Source organism: Pempheris klunzingeri, chromosome 6 (genome assembly GCF_042242105.1).
Source record: "Pempheris klunzingeri isolate RE-2024b chromosome 6, fPemKlu1.hap1, whole genome shotgun sequence".
Taxonomy (NCBI): Eukaryota; Metazoa; Chordata; class Actinopteri; order Acropomatiformes; family Pempheridae; genus Pempheris; species Pempheris klunzingeri.
This window is the reverse complement of record NC_092017.1, coordinates 22,202,473-22,229,440: the sequence shown is the minus strand read 5'-3', so window position 1 is coordinate 22,229,440 and position 26,968 is coordinate 22,202,473. Positions and strand designations below refer to the sequence as shown.

At 40.4% G+C, this 26,968-nt stretch overlaps 2 protein-coding genes across 2 annotated transcripts; one reads left to right on the top strand and one right to left on the bottom strand.

Annotated features, from left to right (window-relative positions):
* Nucleotides 1–1,502: 1,502 nt before the first annotated feature.
* On the top strand, nt 1,503–18,078 carry alg6 (ALG6 alpha-1,3-glucosyltransferase). Its single transcript, XM_070832499.1, has 14 exons — nt 1,503–1,621; nt 1,943–2,027; nt 2,483–2,572; nt 2,864–2,952; nt 3,094–3,176; nt 3,469–3,533; nt 3,875–4,060; nt 5,535–5,670; nt 9,627–9,712; nt 11,219–11,303; nt 11,592–11,662; nt 12,947–13,015; nt 14,294–14,486; nt 16,699–18,078. Exons 1-14 carry the CDS (start codon nt 1,540–1,542, stop codon nt 16,894–16,896), a joined length of 1,518 nt encoding a protein of 505 aa, XP_070688600.1. The 5' UTR covers nt 1,503–1,539; the 3' UTR covers nt 16,897–18,078.
* itgb3bp (integrin subunit beta 3 binding protein) lies at nt 5,623–26,731 on the bottom strand. Its single transcript, XM_070832498.1, has 7 exons — nt 26,703–26,731; nt 26,444–26,516; nt 25,991–26,042; nt 24,884–24,962; nt 24,545–24,632; nt 24,250–24,306; nt 5,623–5,661 (listed from the first exon to the last, which is right to left on the bottom strand). Exons 1-7 carry the CDS (start codon nt 26,718–26,720, stop codon nt 5,633–5,635), a joined length of 396 nt encoding a protein of 131 aa, XP_070688599.1. The 5' UTR covers nt 26,721–26,731; the 3' UTR covers nt 5,623–5,632.
* Nucleotides 26,732–26,968: the final 237 nt, after the last annotated feature.

The window sequence follows — 26,968 nt, the reverse complement described above, 5'->3', positions numbered from 1 at the left end:
ATAGAGATGAAGCAATAAATGACAAAGTAAAGCTGGCGTGGCCAGGCATTAATAACTAATGGGTACCAGTGAGTTATAGGCTGCTGCCGTTGTAATGAAAGTGTCATTGCAAATCAGCAGTTGTCCGTGGTTATTATTATTTATGCATAATTGATGCCAGGACCACAAGGAACATGTCTCACCCAGCAAATCCCAGCATGTTGGGAGCAAAGACGATGGTGTCAACAGAAGAAAAGGTCACAGAAGAAAGTATGCCCCGAGGCTGAGATTTACATTGTGAGGGGACAGCTTACGTTGTGCAACTGTACACAGATCTGTACAGAGAAGGTCACAACAAACCGGTCACACGTGAGACAACTGATCCTCTGCTGCTCCATTGGCTACCACTGGTGCTATGTCATGATAAGTTACCATAAAGCTTAAAAACAAGGATTTAAGAGCTCCTAATATGTTTTGACAAAGAAGATAGATTTACATAGAAATGTATATTGAGCATTAGTGAAATGATAGAAATGAGATAATGAGAGTTTTCCCTTTCTGAACTCTGAGTACATTCAGTTTAAGCTGCTTTGCATCTTTAATGGCCAGAGCTGTATTTGACACTCATTCATTTCACTAAATATTAAAGTGCCAGACAGTAGACACCATAAATATAAATTGCGTCTAATTTTCATAAGAAGAAGGCTTTTGGAATACACAAAGTCATGTCTTATTTTGCATACCATCTTTGGGATTCCAAAGATATTTCATATGTTTATATGTATAAATTATATTTAAAAAATATATAGCTAAAAATCCGTAAGTCCGTATATTGTAGTTGTAGTGATTATTAAGCCTATTTTGAAATTGACACAGAAATTAATGGTTTACTGCTCTACTTGCATTGAATGGAAAAATCATTTAATGATGTATACATCATCTCCTCTGCCAGTAGCTATTATATTATTAGTCTACTTTGTTATCATATTATTGGAAACGCCAATCTGCGGCCCCATATTAATCTCTCTTTAAAGTTCTGACCTGAATTTAACATCAGGGATAAGTTATTGAGATATTAGTGGACAAATAGAACTTTAATAATGTACAAAATCCATTAGTTTGTCATAAATCTAGTCTCAACCGATGTTGCATTGAAAGTAGCTGGGAAATTTAACAGGTCTGCATTAAAGACGTAGCTATCAATAAAAAAAAAAAAGCCAAAGCCACGTGTGATGAAACCAGACCTAAACATTTATACATCTACAAAAATCTTTGCCTATCTGTTATAGCTACAGTTAAAACTCGCTTGATAACAGTGCTTTACTCTAAACTATGATACGATATGTCGAGTTTTGTAAAATTGTGTCTTTTTCTAGATGTTCTCGAACGCCTCGCGGCTCTCAGCGTCTACGTCAGCGCGCAGCGCCCAATGAGAAGACGCAACGAAGTCTTGGCTGATGACGTATACAGGAAACGTAAACAGATTTCAAAAGTGTCTCATTGAGGAGATTTTTTAGCTTTTATTTCGCCTCCAAAATTAGCTTATTTTACGGCGTAGTTATGCAAACGTGGACTCTCGTGTCACTCTCTGTGTTGCTCGGCGTTGTTGTGAGATGGGGCGTGTCGTTGAATTCATATTCAGGTAGGAAGCGTTGTGAAGCTTAACGTAAACATGTGGCAGAGAGTTACAATAATCTTCTGTGCTACAATGCTGCATATTTTCCCGAAGCTCATTTCATTTTCTATATTTTGACAGAGAGATGTTTTACGCATATCAGTGTTGTCACCGCCAGTCGTGTGTGTGTGTGTGTGTGTGTGTGTGTGTGTGTGTGTGTGTGTGTGTGTGTGTGTGTGTGTGTGTGTGTGTGTGTGTGTGTGTGTGTGTGTGTGTGTGGTCTCTTGCTGTCATTCATTGCTGTAGTCTCCCATTCACCAGGCTAAAAGCTGACACATTTTTCTCCAGGGGCGGGGAAATCTCCCATGTTTGGCGACTATGAAGCCCAAAGGCATTGGCAAGAAGTGACATACAATCTCCCTCTCCAGGAATGGTCAGTGTGGAGCTTCATTTGTTTGCTCACTTTAGCACCTGGGAAGACAATGAGCTCTTTAGGGGTTTTGTAAAACCTTGTAATGGTCGGATTTGAAGTTCACAAACGTTTATCTAATGCTGAGAGCAAATACTGTAACTCCCACACCCACAATACCAGAGTAAGAAAGTAAGAGAGATGTATATTATATATAGAATAAGTACCAGACATATTAGACCATCACCATTATTTTAAGGAAATAGCTACACAGTTTAGTGCATGGATGTGCAAAGGCAAAGAATCAGAAAATCACCATTGAAGTTACAAAAACCCAAAACTGCAGTTTTTGTCAAATAAATAACAGTAATGCTGTTGCACAAGTATGCTGTGTCCACAAAGTATTAGAGGCGTCTGCAAGACTATGTGATCCATTTAATGAGAACTTGCATGTAACACTTGCTTATGTACTCATCCAGGTACTTTAACACCACTGACAATGACTTGAACTACTGGGGTCTTGATTATCCTCCCCTGACTGCCTACCACAGTCTGATCTGTGCATACATGTAAGTAGCTTTTAATATTTAGAGAGTGTATTTTACACTATGTCTCTGCTTTAATGCTTGAATTAAATGGTATGAAGAGTCGGGCAGGTCCATGGAGTCTCCATCTTGTTATGTCGGTTTTAATACGGCATACATCGCTTTTCTACCTACTCCTGGATTGTATTGTACGAACTCTGAGCATGGGAATTTCAAAAGCACGCACCATTGTCTGTCAGTTAAGGATTTGTTTTTTTTTTAAGCAACAATAAAAACAAACATCTCTCTGATTCTGGCATCAATAATTTACGGCAGAGCCAAGACGATAAACCCTGAATGGGTGGACCTCCATAAATCCAGAGGTTATGAAAGTCCAGCGCACAAGTTATTCATGAGAGCCACAGGTACAGTAACCATGAGAAAACAAAGTGAAAAGCTTCCCTGATCCATATCAACCTCGCAAGATGCTCTTTTCAGTGTGAACATTTTCATCATTTTCAATACGTATTAGATATTCTGTTATATGATTCTTTGTTCTGTTTCAGTACTGGTGGCAGATTTGTTGATATACATCCCTGCTGTGGTTTTATACTGTTTATACTTGACTGATGGATCCTCTAAGAAAAAGGTAACACACTTATGTCCTGACATCTAATAGTTTTTTCAAGTAAAGACCCAAATGAGTCACATTTTCCTCTTAGTCTGAGAACCCACCCTTATTAAAACTGATTACAGCACCAGCCACCCAAAGTGGGGAATTATGATGTAATTATTGCAATATAATATAATGCTATTAGATTTTCCAGGAAGTTACTTCATTTCAGCGAGAATTACCACATTTACTGTACAATATTATTATATAATTTACTATTTACTGTTATCTTTTATTATGCATTGACTGTCTTATTTTTTCTCTCCAGGTTTCCACTCTGTTCTGCTTCCTTTTATACCCAGGGCTGATCCTCATTGACTATGGGCATTTCCAGTATCCTTTATGTGCATGTGCTCATGTCTTCTATGTGCATTTCTACTATTTATTCACTGCGATATCATTTTTTGTAAATTGCTTTGATGACTTCCTTTGACATTCTGGCCCTCAAAGTTGCAGCCATTGACCTTAAAGGAGCAATCCTAATAGAGTAGTACATTAAGTAAATGTTCTATTTAGCATGTGTACATTCTCAGCTGTTGTGGCCCTTTTAGTCAACTTGATTGAAATTATAATACTGTTTTTTTATCATCAGCACAAGGAGTTATTTATCTTGACTAAAAAAAAAAAAAGTCAAGGAGACACATTAAACACAATATTGACCTTAACTGTGTCAGGTACAATGGAGTGAGCCTGGGCTTTGCCCTGTGGGGGGTTCTGGCTCTGGGTCTGGGCTGGGATGTGTTTGGCTCCGTGGCCTTTTGCCTGGCTCTCAACTACAAACAGATGGAGCTGTACCATGCTCTGCCCTTCTTCTGCTACCTGCTGGGGAAATGTATCAAACTGGGCCCGATGGGGCGAGGGTGAGTCTGTATGTTTGTTTGTGTCTGGTGCTTTCTGTCTTCTGCCCTTAATAGTTCTTTTCTTTATATTTTGGGGAATTTAGTTAAGATATTGCAGTTATTTAAAACGCTGGTTCCCAACCTATATTGTCCAACAATTAATCTACATATTTAAGCTTTTTTCAACTTTTTGACAGCCAGTTTTCAGGCACTTATTTGTGATTGTTATTACACTGATTTGTAGTTTTGTTTCCTCCAAAATACCAATATGCAAATATATTTATAATCAAAATCCTAATTTCTATTTTTTTTTCTAATTATCTGAGCTACTCTCCAATAATACTTGTAACTACAGAAGTCCCCTCTGGAGTGGTAGTTCTCACTGATCTAGAGTAGCACGTAATCAACAGTATTTGGCTTCAGTGCCTACATGTCCAAAATAATGAGTCACCATAGTATAGAGTCAAGAGTTCAAGCCACAGTGCACTGACAAAACAGTGTGGACAAAGAAATAATCCTGTGAGAGATGCTTGGGAAGAAATGAGGGGGGAAAAAAGGAGAGCAACAATAGGGTTTTATCATATTTCCTGCCTTCTTGAAGGGAAGAAACGTAGCAGACGGTCAAACTTCGAATTATTCTCTTTTGCAGTTTCTCAAGATTACAATTCATGTCTCAATAAAGCATAGTTTTGGCAGACAAAGTCAAAAGGATTTATTTTTGTGCCTGTGAAGTCATGATTATTCAGCCGCGTATTGTTTTGGTTATATTTTGTAACGCTGCATAGAAGTGCCAAATGAGTGCTCAAAGGAGATATGTAATGTCGGCCTATAAGAGAGCAGTGTCCTCAGGAGAGCCGCAGAATGACTGAGGTAATCAGATTGGATGCTGTTACTAGTGTGTCCAGTGTCTGTTTATCTAGTAACAATGTACCAAGGGCATTTAGTAGCAAATGGAGAGCTGGATTAGAAGGGCCGGGGGGAAGATATGTCCAGATGACACTCTCGCCATGCCCAAACTCCTCAGCTATGCTGTGTGTGCAACTTAACCAGCAGCTTCACAGTTCCAGCTGACAAGATAGCCTGACCCACACTGAAGACTTTCAGCTGATGCATGGCTTTCACTGCATTCCTCAACACAAGGGTCAAATCCCAAATTTAGGACTTACAGACAGTATGTACTAATTGTTGTAGGACTACCAGTATAGGAAGACAGTTTTTTGTTTCTTCAAAATACTTGTTTTGTAAATGGCATTTGGTGACATAACAATGAGCATGTGAATGTACATTCTAGGATTTTCTGGAAAAAATGGAAAAGGCAAGAAAGAGCGCTCAAATTGTACAAATAGAATTTAAAAATACTGAAGGAAAAAGTAAAGTACAAAACCGCAAGAACCCAAACACAAACATTCACACACCCCACCATGGCCCATTAACCTGGAATTGCCTTTATTTTCACTAATTGTGGTCTATTTGTACCTCGATTCTTTTCATGTAGGCTTCTCCTGTTGGTGAGAATTGCATCAACAGTGCTGGTGACTTTTGCCATCTGCTGGCTGCCCTTCCTGTCCGACCCCAGTCAAGCCTTGCAGGTGGTCAGGAGGATCTTTCCCGTGGCTCGCGGCCTGTTTGAGGTACAGCAGTGTTTCTTGAACGAAAACGTCATCCTGAAAAACCACATCTGAGAAGCTGAGATCTTGCGACTCGGTCTTATCAAAAAAACACTTGTACTCGTGTCATGCAGGCGTCTAAGAATAGCAGCTCTCCACTCAGAATCTCTATGTGTCAAACAAGCAGAAGAAGATAACATCAGATGGTGATGTTATCTTCACATACAGATCACGAAGCTCAATACAGCTCACTATAAAGGCTAACATACGCTAGAGAGCATTTTGGCCTTGGATCCAAGCAGGTCACATGTACATTTGTTATGACCTATGCCCTTAAGAAGGTGCAGATGGTTAACCTCCTCACTGCCTTACCCTCTTATGGTATACACAATATTCATCTGAGGGAATTTTCAGAAAGTTGCAAATAATTGTGACTGTAATTATAGTAATCAGATGTCCTGGAATTACAAAAAATCATCTGTAGCATAACATAAAAAACGATAGGCATTTTGACTCAATTAGCCTGAGGGATTTTTTCATAGCTTCAAAGAGAAAATATATGTAATGCCATCTTTCATTATGCTTTGAGCCAACACAGATGCTGTTGTGTGTCTGTTTACCCTGAAGCCCGGTGTTGTGTTGGGTATGGATCATTTCATGTCATCTTGACATTGGTTTGTGGCTGCTCTGTAGGTGGAGGAGACTGGGAGTTGTCTTCTAACTAAATGTAATGCATAGAAGTCAGTATTTTTACCCATTCATCAAAGCTAAGTCTTTTTCTTTTTTTTTTTGCTGTAGGGAGAGTTGTTTGACTTTTCTTGGAAAGCAGATAAGATCTTTTATTTCCTCTTACCCCAGGTTCACTCATTCTGTGGCAGTAATAGCTGTTTGTTTATCAGCTCTTTATTTTAAAATGTTATATATGTATACTAAAAATATTTCTTTGTTTGCCTTAAATGTATTAATTTTAGGTTTTTGGCTTAGGGTATTGCATTTTTTTTCCAACACATGGGGAGGATCCCAAGATAATATTAACTACGCCGGGGATTCAGCACTGTACTCACGTCAGTAACTTTCATATGGCTTATGATCAGTACTCGCCAATACTGAATTCTTCAAACAATCTGTTTGTGATTCATTAAGTCCTTTTAATATCAGTGTGTTGTGTAATTATCAAAGTGAATTAAATGCTCATGAAGTGGCATCTTAATTTTCCTTAATTCCGTGTAATTTCTGCTGAAACAGGATGTTGTTGTGAGACACACTACGGCCATTTTAAAATTGTAATCCATTTAAAGAGAAAAAAGGCGGTTTGATATTAGAAGATTTCTCGGTGAGGGCTTTATTGGTTGGAATTTTTGTTTGTGCCTCCTTGTTCAGGATGAGCTAATTTTCCACCATTTTCTAGGAAGTGAAATTTTTTCTAAGAAGTTAAAGCCCATTCATTCCATTTTTAACATTTTAAAAGCCGAGGCTGAGTGCACAGCTTTTTATGAAAATCATACACAACCTGTGTTGGACTCCTCGTGCCCCACACACCGCTTCATACTCTCAGCATGGTGAACACCCCTCAGCCCTCCAGTGCTCAGCCGGTGGGAAATGGATACCCCACAGGATCAAAGAAAACAGTGGAATAAAATGGTGAAAGGTCAGGAGATCAGTTGCACTCTATCTCTGGGAGGTGTTAGGGTTCGGGATGTACAGTAGGAGGATAAGGATAAATCTAACTAATTTATGACCGGGGTGTTTTCAGCACTACATAGCGCAGCCATGTTCCAGCCATATGGACGGATGAGTGTGGCCAACCCTACACTTAAAGGCGTATCAGAGCACATCCGACAACTGTTCATCTTTGGGAAGCATATGAGCGCGTTTGACTGTTTTATAGCGCCCAAACACACACACACACACACACACACACACACACACCCCCACACACTTGCACGCCTTGGTCAGTCAGTTATTGCCTCTGAGAGCAAAGGAGGCACAGGAATATGATACTGATTAAAAAAGAAAGCAATAGAGTACTTCAAAGACTTCTGCTGGCAGAGCTGAACGCTGTCATGGAAGCAGCAGTAAGGTAACTGTGTGTTTCTGTGTTGGCATGTTTGACTGACAGCTCAGAGGCAAAGGTTTGCAGCTCTCATTTCGGAAACCCTGTACCCACCCCCCCTTGTCCCGGTCCCCAAGGTGGCACCCGCCACAAGGTGTCATGGATGTGAGAAGTAATTGAAAATTCTACCAGGGGAGCAGATGGCAGTGTGTGCCATGGCAGTATTTGTTCAACGAAATGATGCAAACGTAATACGCAGGGTGTGAGAGACTCTATCCTCCTCTGTGACGACAGCACGAGAGGCTCCCGGGGCGAGTCGTCCTGAACTAATTGTGAAATTGTGCACGCAAGCAGAAGCTTTGGACAAGGGGACAGGGGTGAGAAGGGGTGGTGGGGAAGTAGAGGGCTGGTGACTGGTGGTCATGGCAGCTTCTGGGCGGGAGCAGTTGTAAGTTTACCCACTGAGCTGCATTCTGGCGTCTCACGTTGCTGCCTGCTCACAAAAATGGCACCAAATGCTTCTCCCTGTGAAATTCCATGCTAGCTTGTAGGTGAGGGAGCCGCGCTTCTTTCGCTCCCTTACATTTGCTGATGGGACCCCCCCCCCCCCCTCCTCCCTTGTTCATATGTTGCCTTCAGGCGGCGTCCAGGAACATTCCCGTAGCGGTTATTTGGAGCAGGGAGGCAGAGAGGAAAGAGAGAGGGAAGGGGCTGAGACAACACAACACTGGGCAGCCCAGCGCTGCTGACTAGGCTGCCATTAAGATCCACACAGCTGTGCTATGAGCAGCTGTAGCACAGAGGAGAGAGCAGAGGCCAGAAATAGTTTTTCTAGACAGGGCCACACACTGAAGCCATTCCCAGTGGAATCATAAAGCTGATCTAGACATGCCGTCTCTGTGTCGTGTGATATCATGGTGCACAGTGGCGGCTTGGGCCTCAATATCATATGATCCCCGCACAACTGCCTAAGCACTTAAATCAACCGAATCTCGCAGCAACGCCCTCCTCATCTCTTATAAACCACAAACACTTTTAGGCGCTGGTATTAAGGTTGTAACATATCTTCCGTATCATTCACTACCCTTTTTCAGGTTGTTTGAAAAACAATATAAATATGGTACAGTCTTAACTTGAGAGAAAATTGTGTTTTCATTGTAGCCTAAATGATTAATGAATTCATCAATTAGACGATTAACAGAAAATCAGCTATTTTGATAATTAATGATTCCTTTTTAGTTATTTTAGTCAAACAAAAATACCAGATTTTCTCTGTATTCTGCTTCCCATATTTGAGGATTTGCTGCTTTTTTCATTTTCATTTCATTGCACATTGAATATCGAGGTATGTTGGCCAGTAAGGAAGTTGAAGACGTGACTTTGGGCTCTCAGGAAATGTCATTTTTTTCCCACTATTTTCTAACAGTTTATCAGCAAAGGAACTAATTAAGAAAATAATTGGCAGATTAACTGATATTAAAAATCCCTAGTTTTCAGTAAATTAGTTTAAATAAAAGATGCTTAAAAACTTCATGTAGTTATTTAGAGAATTGTTGAAGATGTAGTAGCAGTGCTCTGTGGTTGGTCTGTATCTGCTGGTTATGCAGAAACTACTCTGGTTTGACACTTGACCTTGTGTCCCCATGTTTACAAATAAGTCCCATGCTTTTTCTGACAGAGGAGTAAATTTATGATGGGGGGAGGGTACGTACAAGTGTCCCTCAGGAATGCCCCAAGGAATTTTTATTACACTTTCAGCAGGGAAATAATTATTTACAGCAGTATCACTTATTTGCTTTGTCTTCAATGTGGAACTAAATTGTTTTCCACGGGCAACAAGGCATGTGTTGAATTTGAAAATGTTTTTGTGTTATCGTCTGACAGTGTGTGTGTGTGTGTGTGTGTGTGTGTGTGTGTGTGTGGACAGGACAAGGTGGCCAACGCGTGGTGCAGCTTGAACGTCCTGATAAAGATCAGATCCATTCTGTCCGGTGACTCTCAGATCTACCTCAGGTAATCCCCCCCCATCTAACAAGCTTTCTTTTTTTTTCTCCTCCATCTTTCATTGCTTCCTCCTCTGCTTTGCTGTGTCATTCTGTCTGTCTGTCTGTTTTTGACCCCCCCCCCCCCCCCCCCCCTCCCCTTCGTGTCGCTTGTTTTCACTCCTTTCATTCCCTGGTAAAAACAGAGCTTGCCCAAGGAACTGAAGATAGTAATCCAGCAGGGTAGAAATAAGATCATCCCTTGAGGAAACATCTTGTGAGGAACATCTGAACATGATGTCACAGCTGTCTTTGGAAATGTGCCGAGGCATTGACATATGTCATATACAGAGACAGAGGCAGAGTGAATCAGCCTGATTTTAATTTTTGGAGACAGTGTTGTAAACACTGGACTCATGAGTTTCTTGCCTTGCCCCGTGGAGCGTCCCGGAAAGCATTTGTATAAGTTATTTTGACCAAAAGCTGAGAACCTGTCCAATCACACAATGAGGAAAAAGTCGATGCAACAGTTGTGTCATGGTGGAGCCTGCTTAAATAACCCAGCGCGCTAAATTTAGGAGTCCTATGTTCGCAGCATGGACACGTTTCTGCCAGACTGCTAAGTCCGGGGATCAAGTTGGACTTCTTTGACTGTAGTGCATTTCAAACAAATGAAAAACACTCTTGTCTTTTTGGCACAGGGAGCGGATTGCTAAATGCTCTGGTGTGGGTGTACTGTGTACATAGAGTGAATCAGCTGTGGAAAGTGATCCACGTCCTTCCGGACCGCAAAACCCTGCCCTGCACATAACACACGCACAACGCACCTGCTTTCATACACACTAAATACCTACTTACTGGTCCTATATCACTACTATCTATCTACCACATTCATCTGTAGCTATCTATCTGTCTGTCTCTGTGTGTGACATAGTTCAGAGCCGTTGTTACCATCACACCTTGAGTTAACTCGCTACCGACCTCTCAGCACATTCACACTGACACATACTCACTTTCTTCCGGTGCCTCCCCGGCAGGCGACAATTGAAGGGTTAAACTAATGCCTGGTAACCCTAGAAAGGGGCCGGTATTTGGTCATTTCCCTCATAGCGAAGGTCTTAGTTTGCAGAGCAGGCGGTTTAAAAAAAAAAAAAAAAAAAGATCCTGAATTAGATTTTAGTTGGACATAATGATTCTTTTTGACATCAAAATAAAATCATTTAGTGCCTCTGACTGGAAATGAATCTTGCTTTGTCATTTGTGTGTTTTGTCATCAATAGCAGACTGCTTTTCTGTTATGTGGTTATCAGTTTTCACATGAAGCCATGTCAACACAGTATAATGATGTACAAGTGAGCCTGGAATTATGTGCAAATACAATTATGCATATTGACTCCAAATTGATTTTATAATCTACGTGTCTTCTGTTATATGATCATCTTTTCCTGCTGCAGTAACTCTCCCACTTTTTTTTTTTTGTCATTTTTCATGGTGCTGATTTGAGATATTCTGAATGTTCATTTGCACTGTTTTTCAGTTCTGCCTGCACTCTCCTGGCAGCCCTTCCTTCCTCTGTGAGACTTCTGACTAAGCCCACCTTTTGGCAGTTCAAACTGGCCTTGGTGAGTGGCATCCAACTTGATGTCAAAACATTTGCCAGCTGAATATACAGACCCTCCTCTAATAGAGAGACGGACCTGCTGACTAAATATCAATCAGTAAAACGTTTGGGAACATTTTGTCTGTCTCTGTTTTCACTGTCTGAAATACTATCAAATGATTACATTAGTGATGCTTCTGTTTATACATTTTTTCTTTCATTGCCCTTATTAAAGATGTGCTATCCAGGGTTATTATTCAATAACAGAAGTTCTACGAATATTCTAATAACCTAATAATGTCTCTTTTAGGCTAATTCATCTCTGGCGTTTTTCCTCTTCTCCTATCAAGTCCATGAAAAGTCCATCCTCTTGGCTGCCTTGTAAGTACAGAGGTAATAACAGTATTCCACATCTAACAGCAGTGACGATAGCAAACACAAATGGCACTTTTTCTGTCTTGTGGTGAAATCTCAAATATTCATGAGTATAGATTTAATTTCTGCTCGCAAAAAAGGAGCCATTCGTCTGTTCCCAACCTCAAATCTCAGTTCATGTCCCGCAGATTGTTAATGAGCTGAATACATGTGCACTCTGTAAAAGTGACATCACCCTCCTGCTGTACTCCCAGAGTCGCAGAGGAACAATCTATTTAAGTACAGACTTGCTAACTGAGGTTATTCACCTCTGTCATCATACTCTGCTTCTGCACAGACACAAAAGCAGCCCTTCCAGCTTCCATTCACGTGATATGTGCTGTGCTGTGCTGTGGTGTGTGTCTGACTTGGGTCGTGTTTGACAGAGTAAATGCAGCACTTGTACACGCGAGTATAGACATAGACATGGGCATGTGTGTGTGATTCATTACCATTTACTTTCATATGTATAAAGCTGTGGCTGCTGTAGGTAGAGAGCGAAGTCTGGCATAGATTTGACAGCAAGGGATTTGGTTCCTAGATCTGGGCTCATCTATTAATCTAGATTAGGGTAGATTGTTGCTTTATTAACTATTGAGTTATATCTCCCACCTGTCCCCCTGAATCAATCAGTAATGCATGTCCAGGGATTAGGAAAGAATGGCAGGCGGCAGCTCGGGGCGTTGTTTGCGCAGGATCAATTATTGGGCTGTAACAGGATCGCCAAAGAGCACTGGCTGTAATTATGGGCTCGGGGACCGGTGGAAAGTGCCCCCCTCGGAGCACGGTGTACAGCTAGCACTGGCTAGCAGTGACGCAGGCGTCCAGGTTCAACTAACAACAAGCCTTCACTACACACACACAGACACACATGTGCCACGAAGCCGGAAATTTAACACTGTAAGTTCTTGTCAGAGCACTTTCAGGTCTTTTAAAGTTGACATTTAATGCTCTAACCACCGTTATTGAAGGTTGTTCAGAAACCGTACATGCCAGTAAAGGAATATACTGATGTGAAAAAGCATGGGACAACATAAATACTTTACTGCCTTGTTAGAGACTGTAAGTAATCGATTCATGTGGATGTCCTATCAGGTCAGTTGCTTTAAAATTATTCACACATGATATCAACGCACATAATTCCAACCTAACTTGGCCTCACACCCTGTCTTACTGTAAAATAGTATTTAATGGTACTTACTGTAGAGTATACTGTGTACTGTGACTATGTTAAACTGTGATCTGTTCTAGGCCTGCGTGCCTCCTCCTGAATGACCTCCCCTTGACGGTTATTTGGTTCCTGCAGGCCTCTACATTCAGGTAACACTGTCTGGAAAGACGAACCGTCTTTTGTAATTGACATTACTGCATCATCTTATTGACTTAATCGACCGTTTCTGCTTGTGCTACAGTTACATTACATGTTAGGATTTACCTTTATTTCATATATATCACTCATGGCCACAGTGGTCATTGTTCAGCAAAGGTTGTAGGAAAAAGACGGGCCTGTGGGATGTCATGGTGGCTAAGTTGGCATGTGCAACATAACCGCATTGTCCAGGGTTTGTATATGGCATTTCATTGGCACAGAAGCAGCATAGAAATAATTCTAAAAAGCTACATGGATCTACGTTATGGGTTGAGCCGAGGACCATGAATGGAAAAGACAAGTAGTGCTGCAAATGCTCGGTCTAACTTTCACCAGCTGTTGTTAAATTCTTCCGGCAGCACTAATTGTTGTGTGTGTGGTTTAGTATAAGGATATCTGGGGATTACATGGCATAGTCAGCATGCCTGCTGTCTAAGTGTGCGTTGTGTAGGGACAGGAGGTCATTCTGTAGCTGCCTCTCAGTACAGTCTAACTCGGACTTTCACATTATCCGCATCCTCTACCAATTCTGCCATTTTAAAAAAAAAATACATCTTTTGTTAGCAAAATTGGCTGAATGGATGCTCAAGCGTAGCAATTGTAAAAGGAAAGAATGCAGCCAGTCTGTTTAAATTGACGAAGTATGTATTTCCAAATCGTTTAACATTTATCTTCTGAATGGAGCTTTTTTGTCGGAGCAGAAATCAGAATGAGTGGTTTGTTGGGAGTGGATACGTTTTTACAAGCTGGGGCGATGTGCGATTTACTATGAGTCAACTGTTGTTCTTGTCCATGCCCCTCTGCTAAACTAAGATAAGCTTGGCATGAATGTCACAGCCATCTCTCCCCAGGGGACACACTGCTTGTGCAGGCCTGCTAGATAAAAGCAATGTGGTTTACAGTTTCCCTTTTCTCAACAAAGACGATACTGAACTTAATGATGTAGTGTTGGGTCTATATAAAAATCCCATCATCACGATGCCATGTATATTTCTGCACTCCTTTTGTACAAAAGTCTACCAAAGTTCCAGTCGCACATTGCATGTAACAAGTGGGAAAGACCTCTGCAGTAGCTTTATCTGAATGCTAGTTTAGCTAATGTTTAGAGGCATTAAGAATTGCTCTGTTTGGGGTTATTGTACATTCTTCCAGACAAAGACATCAGCAAAAAATCCCTAAATTCTAAACTGTAAATGGACCGTTGTTCTTGTCCTTGTCTGTCTGTGCAGCATGCTGCCTCTGTTTCTGAAGGACGGTCTCCTGGTGCCCTACGCCGTCACCTCAATGGCCTTCCTCTTCCTCAGCGTCTATCTACTGTCAGCGCTGGAACGCTGTTCAGAGGAAGAGCTGAGACTGGAGGCCTACCACAAGCTGCTTTTCTGCCTACCCAAACTGGACCTGGCCTGTATTGTAAGATGGAAGGTCAGTGTGGTCCAAGCCCTGGTGTGATGACTAATAGTAGAATAATGACAGTATGGATAACAGTAAAATAACCAGCTGATTTAGTGATTTGCAGGTCCATAGCTGTCTATGTGTCTATGCTACAACCAGGCGGCATATGGTTGTTAAGTAACAAATGCCTGTTGGAGCCTGTTGTTAAGGCTACATATAAGCATTTCAGTTGCATTTAACTTCCTACATTAAACATTAAACATGTTGGAATTTGCTACTTATAATTTTAGACATTATGGCGTTTTATGGTTGTGGTGGTTTTAACAACAACATTGTTTTGACTAACTATATCAGTCAGGTGTCGTAGGTCAGGCTGCACAGGTGTGGGGTAGACCCTTTGGGGCTCTGATATTTTCTAGCTAGGATATTTTCCAGTCGCAGGAGGAGCTTTAAGGTTAAAGCATGGTTTCCATCCCGACAATGCCACTTAATTAGGTAAATACTGTAGTTCATATCTGCTCTTGTACATGGGGGGAGGAGGATGTGCAGCCGATGCATTTGTAATAAGAAGGGTGCTGATTTCAGGATCCCAGGTGGCCTGTACTTTGAAAGTGGCACTAGACCTAAATTGCAAACGTGTGAGAAGATATACCCAACTGTATAAATAAAGATCATGTGCCACTGTAAGCTGTGTAAGCTGTCCAGGGATGAAAGCCGCTGCCAGCCAAAGAATTATTTATCACTTATTTAAGTTTCCACAGCGTCTGAAGTGGCTGCACTGCCAGCCCCTTAGCGACAGGGGCATTGGTAGGGTGTCAGAGATTAAGAGAAGGTGTCTTTTTATAGCATGTGTCATTAACACAGGTTTGCCTAGATATATTTATTTACACAAGCAGCATAAATAGCGATCCCCGGTGATGGCGATAAGGTTTCATGGGTTTTGGGTGGCGGGGGAAGCTGTGGGCTGGAGGTGTTTCCTTCATCTTACTCACAGACTTGTCTGTTGGTCATAAAGCCCAAATAGACACATGATCTCATTCTCTCATCCACTTCTGTTCGCAACTCTGTAACAAGGCAAAAACCAGTTTTGTGGGCCTTAATTCAAATCGGCTACTCTGCAGTGTGATACTGCAAGTCTATCTTTACTTTATAGCATCGCTCAAATGACCATTTTGATGTAAGTCATTCAGTGACAAATATGATAAGTGATCTAAGAGCTCTTTCAAATTAAATCATTCATTGCTTTGATATTATAGCTACACTTGAAATTAGGAGAAAAGCTAATAGTTTATTCTTAGCCTGAGGTGCCCAGTCTTTTCATTGTTTTACGAGGAACAGTTTCTGATATGGAATTTCAATTCAGTCATCACAAAAAATCAGTTTGGTAAATTGTTGTCTACATTAAAGGGTTATTTCAGGGGCTGAGATATCCTAAAGTGCCTTTAATGTGCCAAACAATGTATTCTACCTATTGAAACTGTATAAAATCTTTCGTTAAACCCTCCATGTAGGTGAAAACCCACAAACCCAAGCTGATGAAAATAACCCCAATGATGTCATCAGTTATTTTTTTGTCAAACTTTAGAAAGCTCCTTCCAGAGCCATAGAAGACATTGGGGAATTTTTTTTTTTTACAAGCTTAGTAGTGCTCACCATGATGAGGATACTGAGCTTGATGTGTAAAATTGAGTGTCCCTTAACAACCTTCATTGGTCTCTTTGTTGGTCATGCACTATCACGCAGGGCATTTAAGTGATTTGAAGTAGAACAATCTGATGACATCCCAATTTCCTCAATTTATTCCTTTTACCAAAAGCAAAGTTATATTCCATTACAGAGGCAACACCTTCATGCTCTATTTTGACCAAATGCTAATCCATGATTGAACAAGACGTCATTCTTGATGTTGGAAGCAGTAGTTTGACAAAATAATCGGAACTCTAGTTCCACTTACTTGCTGTTTTAAAGCTTTTAAACCATATCTCATGCTATTCATCAGAAGATAGTTTGCTCTGTTGTTGTGGAGATGGCATGGTGTAGAGACGGGGGCTACAATCTCGTGCCTGTATACGACTACCTGTTACCTTTTATGGAACTCTGAAGTAGTGCTGGCTGCAGCTATATCACCTCAGCCTGGGTTAGTAGGTCTTTTAGCGTTTCGTCGTGAACTCAACACATATGAGCTCTAGTCCCTGATCTCATTTGAATCAACTGATAACCACTCTGTCCATCTATGTTACAGTTCTACATCAGCATCGCGCTCATGGCTGGCCTGAGCTTCGTGAGTGTAGCTCTGGTTCCTCCACCACATCTACCTGACTTGTTTCCTGTGTTGGTGTCCATTGCTGCTTTCCTGCAGTTCTGGGGAGTATTTTTATATTTCAACATTGTCCAGTTCAGCGGACCACACACGAGAAAGAGCCAGAAGAAGAACAACTGAATGATGCAGAAGGTAGTGACATACACAGCAGGAGACCTTGTGCTAATTTTACTTCAGGAAACCCAGTGTTGCACTATGGGACACGCCTGCTCTTAATGTGCATTAAGGCTTTCACTCGTGCCATCATGTCCGCAGTGCAAATATAGCGCTGCAGTGACTAGTCAATGACTGGATCAAAATTAACTAATTGACAAGTATTTTGGATTATAAATTTGTCATATAGCCATGTGATTGACTAGTAACCAGTTCAGGGTGTGCCCTGCTTCTCACCCGGTGTCAGTTGTGACCCTTAAGGATAAGCGGTATAGATAAGGAATGAATGGATGAATTGAAATGCCAAAAAATTAAGTTTCAGCCTCTTGATGAGAAATTTCTGTTGTTCCTCTTTTTGCATTCTAGTAAATGTAATGTTTTTGGGTTGAGACTCGCTGTGACAAAATAAGAGATTTGATATCACCTGGGTTCTCAGAAACCAGATGATTAATTATGAAGATAACTGGAGGGCTAATCAATAATGAAAATAATCTTTGATTGCGGCCATACACAAATCCTTATTAAGGCATATTGTGGGCTGACAAATCATCATACTACATAATGGCATCTCAGAGGAGCTGGGATATCAAATGAAATGAAAGGACGGGGATATTTCTCCAGTTTGGACCAAATAAATCTCCTCTGTTACAAAAACTCAGCCACAATCACCCAATTTAGACTTTACTTGTACTTTTTCCTTAACATGTGTAATAGACCTCTTTTCTTGAATTTTACTTGGTTGGACCGTTGACACTTCACTCTTCAAACTACACTGTTGCCTGCTAATCTCACTAGAAGGTGGTAAGCAGTATCCAGCCTACACACTTGACTTCAGATAGTTCTGTGCCTGTATGCTCAGGCTGCAGGAAGTGGCCACAGCTATAAGAACACCTGTTGTAATGTACAGTTATGGTTGAGACCATGGGGAGAGGTGTTGACTTAATTTTGTTAACTTTGAAAGCCATAGTTGGTGTTACTGTCAGACTTAATGATATTGTAAGGTGTTCTTGTTATTTTGTCCACCCTCTGTACCTATTCTGAGGATTGTGATTAAAAAACCTAATGGAAATGGACTCAGGTCTAGCAATGATGGTTCATCATTATGTAATCATGTGAACTTTTACTTTTTATGGTTTTCTATTGTATATTTTTATCCATCATTGAAGTTATTTTGTACAAACTTACTTTTTGTGAAAATAAATAAAATTTCTCAATGACCTAAAGTGAACATCAGTTTTATTGCCACATTGTTAAATGATTAGATTCAGCAGCTTCATATAAACTGTCTACATTTACCAAGTAGTCCACTAAATCACCCCTAACAGTCTGGCAGAGACAGAGCCAATAATTGGACAGAAATTATATCTTTCAAAGCTTTTACTCAACATCATTAAATATTCATTACAAGTCCTAGATACTATAGGGGTTCTGCACAAAAGACCCGTTCATTTAAAACAAAACCAGTGACAGGACAGGCCTTAAAAAGAGATGATGGAAGGTGACATATCTGAACATAATGCTATAAAGTTGAAATACCACAGAAAAAGGTACAAGCAATTTCTTTCTCCAATCTCTGAGCGAGTTAATGACAGGCATAAAAAAATCCATTACAACTATAAATGTTATCAGGTCAGTGAGGGTTGCCTGTGCATGTGAGGCTCCAGGCCGTAGCCAATAATGGGCCACAGGGACAAATAGGAGCCCAAGATCTGAGTTAACCGTTACCACAATGGGACGTGAACACAAGGGGCCAATTAGAGGTGGTGTGAGAGGCGCTGGGTTGCCCTTTTATTATACCTGTTTATATAAAGTCATGGCAATTCATTTAGAGTGAGAGGGCAAATGAGAATTTAGGAAGGGAACTAATACAGCAAGAGTAGAATATTAAAAATCAATACATAAAAATATTTCCGGGCTACTTCATTAAAATCAAATTGGGTTAAAAGGAGTACTCACACAATTAATTGCAAGAAAATTAGATTTCCTGGGGAACTCCATCTGCTGAGGAAGATCATGCACTATGATAAAAAGCTGCAGAAAATGAATCTGCAACAATTTTGATGATCAATTAATTGTTTCCATAAAGTCATGCATCAGGCGAAAATATCAAAATTCTTGTTTGAACTTTGTGATGTCAATATCTTCGAGTTTTTGTCTGTTGATTGAACAAAAATAGCAATTTGACATTTTATAGAGTAAAAGAGTAGTATAATATATTAAACATCAATTTATTAAAAACCAATAAATAAACGAGATAAACAAAGGTAATACACTGCAGTCCGTGACATCACAGTCACATATAAAGCTACAAAACACAAGACTCATTGAGGCAAACTGCTTCATCTGGCTGTGTTTACACTGACCTGTTGGAACGGTTTTCAGACAGATATGGTTTGCAATTGGAAATCCATAAATGTCTCATTCAGCAATTTCAGTCTCATAAAGTATCCAGCTAATGTGCTTGTGGCATTTAAAAAAAGAAAAAGGTTCCTGTTACCACCTCTGGTCTCTGACCAGTTATCCTGGACACATGCTGTATCCCCAGTTTCTGTGGCTCTAAACTTGGGTCTTGAGGCAGGCACAGTAGGCAGATACTGTACACTTAGAGCTAAAACTCTGCTAGTGGCAGATGAAGAAAAACTCCTTAAGGGACTCCAGGTGACTAATACACATCAGTAGAAGTTAGTGGGACACCCAACAGTTTTAGATCTCAGTTTGTAATTAAAGTTGGTGGCGTAGGTAAAAGATAACTGGATGTATCAGGGGTAGTAAAGAGGCATTAAAAGACCCACGGATCCTTCTAACAATCTCCAAAGGGGCTTGTATCAAAACATTAGTTTTGTTTATGAGCGTGCTGGCTTTGTCCTTCACGTGGCCTCTAGGGGTGATAAAGTGAGAGTTACACGATCCACCTTAGGCAGAAATAGGAAATGTTGCTGTGAACACCAGCTGTTGCTTAGGTCGACTCGGGCAGTGAGAGGCCTCGGCCTTCCCAGGCGCTGCCAAATAAAGAGACTACTGTGTCGTATGAGACAGTTTGCCCCCCCCTTTACTTTTAAAAAGGTGCTAAACTACACAGGTGGGAAGAATTGTATAGTTTTAGCCATAACGGGGATGAGGGTTGCCATCTGAAAGAACATTATTTGCACAGCGTTGCAGCATTGTGGTTAATGTAGAATCAACATTTGTCAGCTGCCAGGCAGAAGCTCTGGCGGGTAGGCAGAGTCTAACATGTCAGAGGATTCGCTCCCACAGTTTTAGACACTTCTCCCGCACATGAATGACGGCTTCTAAGACATCTCAGCCTCGCAACTGACAGCACAGATTCCACATTCATCTCCTGCCTTATCTCCGCGGGATCATACGCACAGGAGGTGAAGAGCAATTCCATTAGCTGTCAACAGCCGAGATGCCTCGCTAACAAAAACCTGGGGAATATGGGAGAGGAAAACATGATTGTAACCCCACTGGCACCCAGTGATATTACACACACCACAGTCACTGTCAGGATTGAATGTTCACAAGAGGAAGAGAGTTAACACGAGGCATATATTCCATAACCAAGAAGGCTACCTGGTAATAAACCAAGATGTGTGGCATTTCCCTATTTTTTAAAATACAATTTGTAATTCATTTCAAATTGAAAAAAATAAAAAAATAGTCTTCGTAAATACTGAAAACGTCTAAAGTCAAGCATTTATAGATTAGTAGAAGAATTTATTCAAAACAGAAATGCCAATTATTCAGTTATAAGTGGCAGGAAAATGCAGAGAGGCAATTGCAAGGACAAAACAGGTAAACAAATGCATAACTGGAAGAAAAGTCATTAAAAGTCTAGTGTTGAAATGTTAAAATCTTATCCTTTGATGATGCCGATTAGTGTTTTTATTCAACCCCCAGTTTGGTTACGGAAAAATACTTTTTTCTTGCCATTTTGATATTTCAAAGAAACATGAAAGTATATTTTTTGCACCCTAAGATGAAATACAATGACATCACTAAATCAGAAATCACGCCTGAAAAGATTGCATACTCTGCAACCCACGTTCTCGATCGAAGAGCAGCGGCTTCTCTTCGACCAAAACAGCCTAATATACAACCCCACCCCCCCTTTAATTGCAACCATGTGTTCAATCAGAAAGCATAAAACTCCCAGTGGGTAGGTGGCATCTGTCCGTGCGGCCTGCTAGGATTGATGTGCCAGAGTCCGGGAGCTGCCTGGGCCGGCAGCCCACGACCTGCGACACAGCCCCATCACTTTTATGACATCTTAAGGAATCTTCTTTTAATACAGCCCATTACTGCTGACATACAAATCTTCCCCAACGTGGGCCCATGTATGGCCTGATCAATTTTTACACTGCTGAGCCGTCCCCTTTTCCCTCATTTTGTCATCTCAAAATTCATATTATACGGGATTTTCTTCTGGGAAAAACTGCAATAAAAATATGTTACCACCCTGAAGATGAGCACAAGTCAGTACCTAGTTGTTACTAAAAAGCTTCGGAGAAAATAAAATTTGCTTCTGTAGTAAGCAGAACTGTTTAAATGTTATTTATTTTTATGTTCCTAAGAAAATATATTGTGAAGTGCAGCATTGATTTAGAACATAACCATGTCTCGATACGGGTTGGAGGGGCTGAATTTATGAATCCTTTGCACAACTCCTTTAATTGAATTTTCCAAATCTCTCACCACACACAAATAATCAATACCTACTGCTGAGGGAAACTTGCCTCAGAATTATTAGGGCCTTTCTTTTTCAATTTTGTAGTCATCAGCACATACAGGCACTGAGGGTATTTGTAATGCCGTGACTATACCCAGAGGATTTATGCTCGCCCCAAGCCTGATTGCTCACCAAGAGTGACTTCTTTAGAATGCTTACTGAAACTTTTGTTAACCTTAAAGGACGGTCGTAAGCGCTTCTTAACGCCGCACTCTCGCTCTGAGGAAAGAAGTAGTTTTAACTATCACAGCATAAGGCGGAGAACAGGATGACGAGGCAGGAAAAAGGGGGAGAGGGGAATAAAGGGAGACAGAGAGGAAGACAGCGGAGAAGAAGTGGAACTGGAGGATTGGCCTTCGAGGTTTAAATGTCCTTGTGGATTTTCCTCAGCTCCCTTGGTAGGGTGGAGGTGCGGGAGGCTAGACACTGAAGAGATGGGGAGAGCCTGAACATGCACAAAAGGGCTCTGCCTGCTGTGTAATGGCTGCCATAGACAGACGGACAGCACTGAGCCATTTCACTTGTGCTGCTGTTACACAAAATTGTACGATCATGAATAGTCTGTAGGCACCCCACAGGTAGGGGGGGGGGGACAAATAACGACATGACAGACAAAAGAGGTTTGGATTGTGGTCTGAGTTTGAAAGGAGACAAACAGGTGCTGCAAACCAGTGCATGAACATATTCTCAAAATGATCTCGTCCATCGTTTTAAATACGGAGACCTAAGCCAATGCTGTATCAGTATGGCTCAGGTAATGGAGTGATTTAGCTGGCTGGTCACTTGAAATCATGCTGCAGCCCCGAAAGATGCCTCAGTGTATTTCTGAAAAGACTTAAAGATGGAAGAAGAGAAGAGAACTGTGCTCACCGAGCACCTATTTTAAGTAAACGAACTAACGACCTCTAAGTTAGATGTCCTCCATCACAGAATTTCCTGTAAAGTCTAGTGAGGGTAAGTCCATTTCTGAGTATTGAGTATTGAGTATCTGCTGAGTATTGAGTCTATGAGTGGAAAACAGTTAATTACAATGATCTATAAATCAGTCACCTCAGTGCACCACTGATGTGTTGGAGACATCAGTCAAATCCATTGTTAAAATGTATATAGTAGTGCCTCATTGCTGTGCATCAAATACCCATAAAAATAATACATTGACAGAAGATCTGTTGGAATATAAATACTGTAGCACTTTTGTCACGTCTGACGTCCCATTTCTCAATATGATTTTGTTCTTTTACACACAATATGGTAAATAAATACATGCTTTTCCACCAACAATGTCAAGATAAGAGAACAACCAGCACATACTCCCACATAATCCTACACCCTCACGAAGCACCCAGCCTAGCCTCTTGCGCTCCCCTCCCTGGACCCAGAGCCTAAAGGCCATAGCAGCAGATCTAAACAAACATTTTACACTGGAGCAGAATCATGCTTCAAGATACCATCAACATCATCTGTCTGGATTTCACACTCCCAGCAGATATAGGGCAGAACTCTTCAGCAGCTTTGAATAACAGTTTGTTTACTTAAAATGTGTGTCTCAATGCACATAGAGGGCCAATTCTCTCCCCCAGCTATCTGCCTTGACATTGTGAAGTCTGTTGTTGTAAGGAGGCTAATGCAAAACTGATAAATTTCACAGATCCACCATGTGACAAAAATGTGACATTCCTGTGGTGCTGATTCACAATGCATCATGTATGTTCAGCTCCCTTACTGGAACTAATTAAAATAATTTCTAACAACCTTATCGGAAAACAAGCTCGCGTCCTGACAATACCCCCTATTAATTTTACACAAGTCACCATTGTATGATTGGATCACAAGAATTGCTCTGCTGCAGGCATGATATGTGCCTTAAATAATCAAATTAATTCTTTCCTTAGGAAAACTACTCACTGACTTGTTTGTGTAACCATAACAAAATGTTGTTTTTCTCCAAAGGTCGCCGAGCACACAATTGTCTGAACAACTGAAACAAGCATCCATTGATGCTGTTAATGTTAAATAGCAACGAAGATGAAGGAAGAGGCAAATCAAATAGTGAAGTAGTGCCGGATGGGAATGTCCTTGGGAATAAACTGCCTCGTGACATTTGTTTTCCTATTCATTTTGTTCATCAGCCAAACAATTGGGACACAAATGTTTTCTTACAGCCCTTTGAAGACCTAGAGATGTCGCAACTTTCGAAATGGACCCATTTAGTGAAGGATTCCACTGAAAAATAATAGCAAAAAGTAGTGATACTGGCCTCATATTCTGCATATAACCTGAGGTGAATATCCAACAGACCAAAATTAATGTGCCCTTTGAGGGAATAGGTGTTGGATTTCCACACATGTCCTCAAAAATGTGTGTCAGCTTTAATCTTCAGTAAATCTTGTGATTTGGTTGAACCCTCAGCTCCACTCAGCACACGGCCATAAAGCCTCTCAATGATCAGTGTGATAAAAATCCAGTAATGTGAAGTAGGTGTGTTTATCTTGATGGCATAAACGCATAATAGCACGTGAATGTTAGGCAATAAAAGATTGTTTACTCTAACACGGCGTTAGCTTTATTACATTTATTACCAGATACATTACCTTGACTGTGATTCTTGGGATGTTTACTTTCCTTCAAAGACGACTTTAATCTGGATGCTGAAAAGGCCATCAAAATTATTCTAAGAGTGCTAAAAACTGGAGTGTCTAACAAAATTAGTTGTCTCCGTTTGATGCCATAAATAACTGAACTCAGGACAGAAATCATAACTTGTTTCATAATTTTACAACCGGTTTGAGTCAGTGAAAAATGTAAAAACTCTCATTTGACCTGAGATTTCCTGACTGACTTTCTAACAGTCACATTCAACAGCGTTTTGTTGACTCGTGTACTTACTCAGCTCTCTGTGTCTCCTCAGCTCAGTCCGCAGGTCAGAGGAGGATCCAGTGAAGACACGTTCTTGTTCACTGCTGCCCTCTGCTGACTAATTAAAAGACAGGATCAATGAGATAAGAGGAAAACCACAGAAACCCTAATACAGATGGAAAAAAGATGAACAAAGTAAAAAAAAAAAAAGAAAAAAAACATAGCTGTGGTCTGAAAGGAAAAGTCATGTCAGAGGTGAATATTCAGTATGTAATAAAAACCATCATCTCTCAATCTAAAGACGGGATGGAGACCGAGACATTTCCGCCTATTGTAAAGATTTAATACCAAAGAAAAAGTCTTTCTCACGAATATTTCCTCCAGCTCTTTCCTGGCCTTGATGAATGCATCCACGGATTGCTCCAGTTTAGATCGCAGGGAGTCCAATCTGGTCAAAGCAAAAGAGAGTGGGGTGACAATGATGCAATGACATGTTTAAATCTTCATATTATAATTGCTAGTGTGTTTTATTGAGTTAATTACATGATTGGATGTAATATTAAAACCTAAAGCACGTCTCTCAAAGGACTACATATAACTACTTATACAGCCTACTTTTATATATTATCTATTATATATTGATCAGTAGTTAGTGGGCTTTAACTGCTGGAGCCTGAATGAGCCAAAAGAGAAGTTTGAAAACACATGAAAATGTTTTAAAAAATGTTTGAATCCAAGATTTATACAATGAAAACTTATTTGGTAACTATTTATGATTTGAACAATTGCTGATAACTAATGGGTTGATAACCTACAGTAGTTGTAATTCTGTTATTTATTTAATCGTATTTATTCATTTAATTGTTTATATCCATTGGTTTGGAAGTGTATCTGACTGCAGTCTGGCCATTTGCAATTCCACTTTTCCTCTCCAAATACTATTACATTTATTTTGAAATTCACATTAAATTAAAATACTGCTGTTCCCCAAATCACCCTAATATGACATAACCAAGTGAGTGTTATGAATGTACTGTAAACCGAGCTCATGTAACGTATTAGTGACAGCACTATAAAATTAAAAACTAATGCTTATCTTGATGGATGGGCCAGACACCAAATGTCTGCCTTGACTAAGGAAATGGTTCTTATGTTAAGTGACTCTTATACAACTATTTTTAGTGCTATGTAAATCACTGATAATTTGGCCGGTGATGGATCCCCGTCATTCCATGTCTCCTGTCATTAAATTCTGATATGTCATTATGACCATCAGGAAAGTGCGGCAATTGAAATATAGCAACTCATAAAAGGGAGTTCTATGTAACCCTTTAACTCTGTGCTCTACTTTGGTTCTTCATGTATTAACAGTTTTCAGTGAAAAAAGTAATGCGTTGCAGCCTAAATACAAGTGACTCATGAAAATAATGAGCTAAATTATTCAGAAAATGAAAAAACTTTGATGTAAATACTCACTTTTCCAACTCTGTTTGAGGTTCTTGTTCATGTCTCGTGGTTTTGGTCTTTTCTGTTGATTAAGCACCACATCCTTAACAACACAATCTAGAGCACACTGGTGTATATACAAGTTGTTTAGAGGACTGGCAAGGGGACAGTGTAATTTACCACACAAGGATAACAATACACACACTGTGAGTTAAATTAAAAGTCATAGTCCTAGAGAATGTCCTTTCCAAGAATAGGATTGTAACAGGAAAGTAACCTCAGATCTATAGTCCAAAACCGTCTGACAACAACCAGTATGTCAGTGACATTCTTGACAAAATCAAGGATAATTGTGCACTAGTATGGACATGGCCTAAGTCCATTTGTCCTGCTTCAATGTGTAGCTCGTGCCTCTGTGGGACATCTGTCTGGACATCTTTTGCTTCATATTTGAAAGATTTGCAGTGACATTTGTCAACACACCTGCTGGAGAACTTGCAGCCTCAGTCAGAAGTGCCTGGTGTCTCACAGGAACTGGGAGTTTTGAAGCTCGATGCTATTCGGGACAGAGAGAGGACAAAATCTGATGAGAGTATGTTATGGGAACTAACATTTCAAACCCAGACAGTCTGTTAAAACATCCTTTTACACAGAAATGAGAAAACAGTATGTTGGCTGTGGACGATCAGTAAATTGATCACATTGTCAGTACTCCTGGTATATGAACCACATATTTACTTACATGACGGGTATTGTCCATGTGCAGCGTTCTTCTCACACTATTAAAGAGCAAAGTTAAGTGTCAATTAATTGCTTTCTTTAATAAGCAGTTTCTATCTAATTGCTAAATAATATCGATTCGGTGGCAACAGATTTAACCCATAAAAGGCAGCCGACAGACAAAACAGATACAATGAACAATACTCACGGCATTTTAAAGCTGTCTCAGCAGAAGTTAGTTTGTCATAGATTTATGAAACTGGCGCCTTTGCTACACTCAAACAGTTC